The sequence below is a fragment of the Prionailurus viverrinus genome, chromosome D2 (assembly GCF_022837055.1).
Source record: "Prionailurus viverrinus isolate Anna chromosome D2, UM_Priviv_1.0, whole genome shotgun sequence".
NCBI classification, from domain to species: Eukaryota; Metazoa; Chordata; class Mammalia; order Carnivora; family Felidae; genus Prionailurus; species Prionailurus viverrinus.
The window spans coordinates 83,931,396-83,939,328 of NC_062571.1; the positions used below are offsets into that span (position 1 = coordinate 83,931,396).

The following is a 7,933-nucleotide window of genomic DNA, read 5'->3' on the forward strand; positions in this document are numbered from 1 at the left end:
AGCAAAATCCCAACAATGAACAGTTCATAGACCTCTGAGACCTCTTAGCAATGTTTTAAAAAGTTTATTTATTTATTTGAGAAAGACAGAGAGAGAGTGGGAGAGGGGCAGAGATAGGAGGGGAGAGAGAGAATCCCAAGCAGGCTCCACGCTGTCAGCGCAGAGCCCGATGGGGGCTCGAATCCACAAGCTGTGAGATCATGACCTGAGCCAAAATCCGAGACCACTTGTCTAACCCAAAGTTCAGCGTTTTGGTTGGTTCCCTTACACCCGCCAACCAAGTAGGTGGAAAACCTCAAAAGCTAGTTTTCCCCCGAAGCTGATGAGTGGCAAGGTCAACATTAAGGTCACTGCTCTAGGGGGGAAGCAGCACCTCGATCTTCGGTAGAGTGGCTTCCTGCTCATTTCGGGCACGGCTACTGACTTGTAAGCCCGAGAATCGCAACCCGCTCACAGGAGACCAGCTTGGGTAGCTTCATAAAGAAGAGAAGTTCACAGGACACGTCCTACTACAGCTCCAAGGATGGAGATAAGCCAAGCGTTCTGATACGCCAATACATCTGTCACCGTGCAGGACCCCTTTGGTACCCAGAGCTCCGATGTGATGATCTCAGGTACATAAAGATGGAGAAGAGCAGTGACCGGGAGACAACAAGAGCCACTAGATAATGTGATCCCCGGATTTTAATTCCTTGCAATGGGCTGTCCTAACCAAAGGTCTGCAAGATCAGATCGTGAGATGCTAAAGGGGCCTTTTGGGCCAAAATGTTAGACTGACCTAGTCCACTCTTTGTGAATAAAAGAAGTACAGTTTTCAATTATTTCAATTTATGGGGTGTCTCGGGGGCTCAGTCGATTAAGCCTCCGACTTCGGCTCAGGTCATGATCCCGCAGTTCGTGAGTTCGAGCCCCACGTCGGGCTCTGTGCTGACAGCTCGGAGCCTGGAGCCTGCTTCGGATTCTGTGTCTCCCTCTCTCTCTCTCCTTCTCCCCTGCTCATACTCTCTGTCTCTCAAAAATAAATAAATGTGAAAAAAAATGAAATTATTTCAATTTATGGGGCTCCTGGGTCTGTCAGTTGGTTGAGTGTCCGACTCTTGATTTGGGTTCAGGTCATAATCCCAGGACCGTGGGATCCCAGCCCCGTGTGGGGCTAACACAGAGCATGGAGGCTGCTTAAGATTCTCTCTCCCTCCCTCTGCCCGTCTCCCCTGCTCACACACTCTCTCTCAATAAATAAATATAAAAAAAACAAACAAACTCAAGTTTGTCTAAGTTCATCATGTTTAAGATCTCAGTCACACCTTCCTTACAACTGGCCAGTCATCCTCACTTGTGAGACACCATTCATCGACGTGCACGTTAATGATTTCATAGTATCGTGCACAGGAATCAGAACTCAAAGGTGGATGCCACCCCTCGCTCATCACCTGTTTGCGTCTTTGTCCTGGGAATTCAGTTGACTTCCTTCTGTCCTCGTGACTTTCATTTTCGTACCTGAAGTGCACAGAAGGACAGACACATATTCAGATTCAAGATCTGTAACTGACGGTAAAACTTCCCTATCTGATTAATGTCCAAGGAGCGAGGAACAAACGTCAGGTTTGTTTTATTCATGGAAATAAACGTAGTTAGGAAAGATCTTAGGTCGCCTCGAATTTCTTTTGGAACGCTAACGTCATAGGTCGGGACCCAGGTTGATTTCTGAACACGGACGAGCCCGTGTGAGTACCTCCTATGTGAAAACCTACTGCATAGGATGGCCGATCGGATTTCCACTGGTTTGTATCCCTGGAAATCATCTGAGGACTCGGAAGGTCACCCAGGAAGCCCTGCGGCACCTGAGGCCTGAGTCACTTTGTGATGTTATTTACGGCAGGGTCACCACAGAGCCGCCCTAGAATTTAGGGCTGCTGTGATCTCCTCAGTTTCCTGCTTACTGTATCTGTACCCGGGCAAAGACTGGCACATTTCTTAATATGTAGAGAGATTTAGCAACATACAAAGTCGTTCTATCAGACCTCAAGCATCCATTCACAGAACAACCTTTTATGGGCATACTGAACTTGGCCTCCAGGGGGCAGTCTGATCTGAAACAGCTGGGTGTCTGGAATTGCTTCTCATGGTAGTCGAGTTCTTGGTCAAGTGCCCCTTCCTAAGACTTTTTCCCCATTCTTTGTTGGAGGGATTTAATCATCCCAGTTAATCTCAGTCTGAACAGCACCTCATTTTGGGGAAGAAGTTCTGGTCTCCACTCCACATCAAATACTTCCAAGCTAGAAGTCTGTTCGATAAACACGCCCTTTAAACATGGAGGCAAATTCAGAAAAAGCACGGGAAAGAAACAGCCAATGGAACAAACAGAAGATTATCTATTTGATACAAACGAAGGCTGGAAGGAAGGCAGCGTTCCATTTGGCAGCGTGGATGAAAACCATGACCCCACCACGTGCTGCTTACAGGAGACACGATGTATATCCCAAGGCACCCACAGAACGAACACAGAAGGATGCGCCATGCCAGCAGCAACCAGAAGAGAGGAGTCGCACTAACATCAGACAAAATAGATTCTAAGATAAAAATTGTTCACAGAAGGGGCGCCTGGGTGGCGCAGTCGGTTAAGCGTCCGACTTCAGCCAGGTCACGATCTCGTGGTCCGTGAGTTCGAGCCCCGCGTCGGGCTCTGGGCTGATGGCTCGGAGCCTGGAGCCTGTTTCCGATTCTGTGTCTCCCTCTCTCTCTGCCCCTCCCCCGTTCATGCTCTGTCTCTCTCTGTCCCAAAAATAAATAAAAAACGTTGAAAAAAAAAAATTGTTCACAGAAACCAAGCATATTTTATAATGATAAAAGGATCAACCTATCAAGGAGATAAACCAATTATTAAAAAAAAAAAGTGTCCCCAACAGCTGGTTCCAGGAGACCATCTAAACCTGAAGGATTATGCAAAGCTGAAAGCAATGTACCAGAGAAAAATGATAAAATTCAGTCACTGATAAAAAGTATCAGTGAAGGTACAGGATCTCTCAGAAAGATAAATGGCAGGGCTTCACCCATCAGGAGATAATTCTAAATTTAAACACACACACAGGAGAGCCTCAAAACACAGAGAGCAAAAACAGAAGAGCAAAATAACCCACAAAAAAACAAAGGAAAAAAAAACTCCTCAACGTGTGATTTCAACTAACCTACCTGAGTAAGAATCAAGGGGGTGAATTACTATGATTCTACAGCCAGGAATTTGAGTCTAATGGACGCAAGTGGACAGAACACCGCACCCGAGCTGTATAACGCTCTCTAGGGCACACCTGCCGTCTCTTCACATGGCTGTCCCTCCGAACCCCTGCTTCCTCTTCAGTGTCCTAATCTCTTCTTACAAGGACACCAGTCAGATTGAATTAGGACCCACCCTAAGGGCCTCGTTTTAACCTAATCACCTCTTTAAAGACCCTATCTCCGAATACAGTCATATTCTGGGTTGCTGGGGGTTAAGGCTCCAACATATGAATTTTGGAGGGACACAATTCAGCCCGTAACAGATGGAAATCACAAAGGCGCTTGCTTCGTGATAAGCCCATCTGGGCATCTTATCTTGTATCTTTCTCTAAGAGCGTCTTTTACTTTCAAATGAAAGAGAAACTGAAAACTGTTTGCGGCTTCACAACACTTGCAGCAAAATAAAACCCCTTGGGGATCTGGTCGCTCCTCTTTGGCCCAGTTAACTGCATTTGGATCCTCAAAGGGGATCACCCAAGTCCCCTGCGTCATCCCTTCTAGACTCTTGTGACTTTAGATGGAGAACCAGTGGTGAGCATGGCAGCCTCAGATGCTCTGACACTCACCAGCATTACAGAAAGATCGCAGAAGTCTACAAGGCTAGCTCTGGTGCATCAGAAGGTCCATTTACATGAGTCTGATTTGTTTGGACTTCTCACCTACCTGAAGGAACGGTCAACAACAGTGATCACATCTCCATGCTTTAGTTGTACAGGTCCCTCAATGGTAGATCCATTGACTTGTGTTGGATTCGTGGAACTGAAATTAAACAGCATTGCCTACAAGGTAGAAAAAAAAAGGGGGGGGGATAGGTAACTGACAAATGGGTAAGAAGCGAAATGAAAAGTTAAAAAAAAAAAATAAAAGACTTCAAACACCCACTTACCTCCCGCCCATTGATTTCAATTTTGCAATGTTGTTTTGAGACTACAGGGAGCTGGATGCGAATGTCACATTCAATACCCCTTAATTGAAAAAAAAATAAATAAATAAGATTTTTAAGCTCCTGCGTTTTTTTAAAAAAAATTACATTAACGTTTCAAAGTAAAACATCATTTGACCATATGTTTGATCCTTAAATGCAACAACAGAAAGGAATAAAAACTTGGGCAAGGTCCCTGAACTGTGCATTTTGCAAACAATTTGGACAAGTGGTATATAACCAACTATACTAAACCTTTAAAACTTCAAGTACTTAGAAATAATTATAAGGGAAAACAGTAGAATACAAAACTGGAATGCCTTTTACTGAAATACCTGCTTCTAAGACCCAAATAAGAGAGCACTTTATAGCACAGTCTGGAGAACGGTGACGATTTTTAATACTCTGTGCTTTTTTTCTATAAAAAAAGGTTTATATGTGTTCATTTGTAATGTTATGTATGTTTAGAGGTTTAATCATCACGAGTGCTGTATTTTTTGCTAACACCTGTCTGTGCAGCCGTGCTTTACAAACAAAAAGCTTACAATTACATCAGCACCTATCTCGCGGTGTTGTTCAAGCAGTACATGAATTATACACGTCTGGCGTTTGCCTGGCACACAGTAAAAGCCACGGACTCATGAGCTTTTCATGGTTTTAAAACTGTACTGTATTAACGGGCAGATTCAGAAGTCTTATTAAAACTACAAATGCACACAACAAATACACATTATTAGATTCAACTTGTCTTTCCACACAAGGAACATGAACAGGGAGCACCAGGAGGGAGAATTTCCAAACCCACATAGAAACTAATCAAAACAGTCCTTAGTAAGTTTCCTTGGGTCTGGTGTCCCTATTACTGAAAGTTTGAACAATTATAGACTCTCCGCTCTGTTCTCAATGTAATATTCTGGTGCTAAGAATATCTCTTTCTACCTATGGCATATGACCAAACACTTAGGAATGGGTTTGGGTTTTTTTTTTTTTTTAACTTTATTTATTTATTTTGAGAACACGTGAGTGAGGGAGGGCCAGAGAAAGAGAGGAAGAGAGAGAATCTCAAGCAGGCCCTGCACTGTCAGAGCAGAGCCGATGCAGGGCTTGAACTCACAAACTGTGAGATCGTGGCCTGAGTCGAAATCAAGAGTAGACATTTAACCGACTGGGCCACCCAGGCGCCCATGAATGGGTTTGAAATGTCAAATCTTGCATAAAAAGATACTTAATCCTTTCTGTATAATAACCAGAGTGACTGACATCTAATACCAAAACGTGTATTCTTTTTCCTCTGAAAAGGAGCTAGAGCAACCCACTTTAAACTAAAGAGGAGAATTTGACTTTTAGGTATCTGAATATTCCAGCAAGAGAGAGAGACAGAAAGAGACACACACACACAGAGAGCCTATCTCGTTAGAACTGAGAATTTGTTTGGCTGGGAACCGCCAGCTAGCATCCCTGGTCGTTCTTGACCTCAGCACTGTTGCCCTTTGAGGCCAAATGATTCTTTATAGTAGAGCGTGTCCTGTAATCTGTGGACACTATACCCTGTTCAGCAGCATCCCTGTCCTCTGTTCACTGATGCCAGTGGCATGAGCTGCCCACACCGTGACATAGAAAAATGTCTCCAGGCCTTGCAAGAGGTCTCCTGCGGGGCAAAATAATCCTAGTCTGAGAACCACTGCGGCTTATGATTCCACATCCAGGCCACGCTTCTATTAGACACAGAGTGCCAACTCTATGGATCACCTTTTGCTTGCCAGACCCATACTAGGCACGGAGTACATAATTATGAACTAGACAGTCCCTGTCCTGGGAGAGCTTAGGAGTGGGAGACACAACCAAAGCCTCCTCGCCCTGTGTAGCGTTAGGGAAGACAAGAGCAGTGTTCACCAAAGGCTTCTCTTTAGGTAACATTTAGATGATTATCAAGAAGGTGGAAAGGAATCCCTCACACAGGAAGATAAGAGAACATTCCAGTCGTAAAGGTCAAACTGGCTAAAAGCACACAGAGGAGCAAAAGCGTAGAATGTCCGTGGTGGGGTAGAACGTGGAAGAGGGCTGGTAGGACAGGACGGGGTGTGCCTCCCACTTCACAGGGCTCCACAGGGAGGGTGACCTATCATTGATATAAAGAGTCACAGGTCAGAAAACGGGAGGGTGCCTGTTATACAGGGACCACAGTTATTTACCAACAACACAGGACAGCAACAGGCGAGAAAGAAGTTCTCAGATCACTAGCAAGACTTCTCCCAGCTTCATTTCCCCAACAAACCAGATTCGGAGGCTCTTTCCCTCATTTGCTCAGGAGGGTCCCCCACAGCCAAGGAACACCAAGTTTGGAGGGGTTTCAGATGAACATCCTGGCCTTCTAAAGAATGCATGAAGTGAATCAGGATTTGAAGATAATCTACATCTTTCTCCATGTAACGATTTTATCAAATCGATTTTAAAATGTGTTCGATTAAAAAAAAAAGTATATAAACATTGTCTTCAAAATCCTAGTTCCTAATAAACAACCATGAGAGGTTGACAAGCGGTAGGAAAGTCACCAGCAAACTGCGGGCAGGAACTACGTCTCGGGTGTTTCCAGTCTGTTAATCTGTGATTAGGATATTAATGTCTTTTAAAGGAAATTGTCCACCCCTATGCAGGGCTCACCTTCCAAACAAGCAGGTGCTGAGGCTCAGTGGAAAGTGGGGGCCGTCCGCCCCGCTCCTTTTGATGGTAACAAGGCGTCCTGTAGGACCCATTTTCTAAACAAGATGTTGAGTGTAATCGGTATAGGAAGGTCAGGCATCAAAAGGTCTGCGGAAGCAAACTTGATGCAGGAACATGCCACTGAATAAAACAAAAACAAAACACGCCGAGGAGGTGGGGTGTTACTCTGAAAGCAAAGAGCTAGGAAGTCACTTGTAAGTGACCAAATGCGCTGGCTTATACGATCACCATGCTTCTGCCACCCTGACCCACATCTTACTTGAGCCCTGGGGGAGCCCCAGCCAGGCCCCGGGCTGCACCTTGGAGCGCGCCCCCCCCGCCCCCACCAACACCCAGTGCCCCCAAGGACCCGCGGCTAGAACTCTCGAAGCTCATCAAGGTCAAGGCTCCAGAGAGTTCCCACCAACACCCGCTCGCCGGAGCCCTGGCCGCGCTCCAGGCGCCGGTTCCCGCAGAGCAGAGGAGTCCCCACAGCTCTAGCCCCCAGACGCACCGGCCGTCCCCGGAGCCCCGAGACGTCCCGGCCGCGGCTCACCCGGGACAGTCGCCCGCACCGCCACGGCCACCGCCACCTGAATCCCCTGCTCCTCCAGATGCAACTTACGTCCTCACCCGGAAAAGCCAGCGACTCTTCCACCGGCGTCCACAGCCCGCCCCGCGCTCCAGGGACGGACACCGCCCGCGGCCACCTCCGCCGCAGTCCTCACTACCCCCACCCCCCGCCGTCGCCCTCGCCGGCGACCAGGTGGCCCAGCCTAGCTGCGTCCGGGACGCGCCCGGCGTTAGCAGCTCCGCGCGTAAAGCCGCCGCCGCGCTCTCCCGATTCAAATGAAAACAACCATTCGAATTTGGCGCTAAGCGCTGCGATTGGACGCGGCGGTGCGGAGGCAGACCAATGGGCAAGGAGCGAGGGCGGGCGGGGGCGGAGCTAGCGGGGAGGGCGCGGGCTCCGCGGGGCGGGGGAGGGCGGGGTGGCGGGCTTCCCGTGCACCTGGGGCGCTTTCTCAGGGTCCTCAC

The 7,933-nt window shown here is 47.4% G+C and overlaps 1 protein-coding gene across 5 annotated transcripts in view; it reads right to left on the reverse strand.

Annotated features, from left to right (window-relative positions):
• The window catches only part of MKI67 (marker of proliferation Ki-67), a 28,487-nt gene extending 20,814 nt beyond the window's left edge, over positions 1 to 7,673 (reverse strand). For 2 of the 5 annotated variants that reach the window (XM_047825345.1, XM_047825341.1), the window contains exons 1-5: positions 7,521 to 7,673; positions 6,857 to 7,036; positions 4,160 to 4,238; positions 3,937 to 4,052; positions 1,431 to 1,497 (exon numbers count right to left, since the gene is read on the reverse strand). In XM_047825345.1, the coding sequence (XP_047681301.1) occupies positions 1,431 to 1,497; positions 3,937 to 4,052; positions 4,160 to 4,238; positions 6,857 to 6,948 (354 nt within the window). In that variant the 5' untranslated portion in view covers positions 6,949 to 7,036; positions 7,521 to 7,673. Of the gene's footprint in view, positions 1 to 1,430; positions 1,498 to 3,936; positions 4,053 to 4,159; positions 4,239 to 6,856; positions 7,037 to 7,409 lie in introns of all 5 variants that reach the window. The other 3 variants (XM_047825342.1, XM_047825343.1, XM_047825344.1) reach the window with 3 other exon arrangements.
• Positions 7,674 to 7,933: the final 260 nt, after the last annotated feature.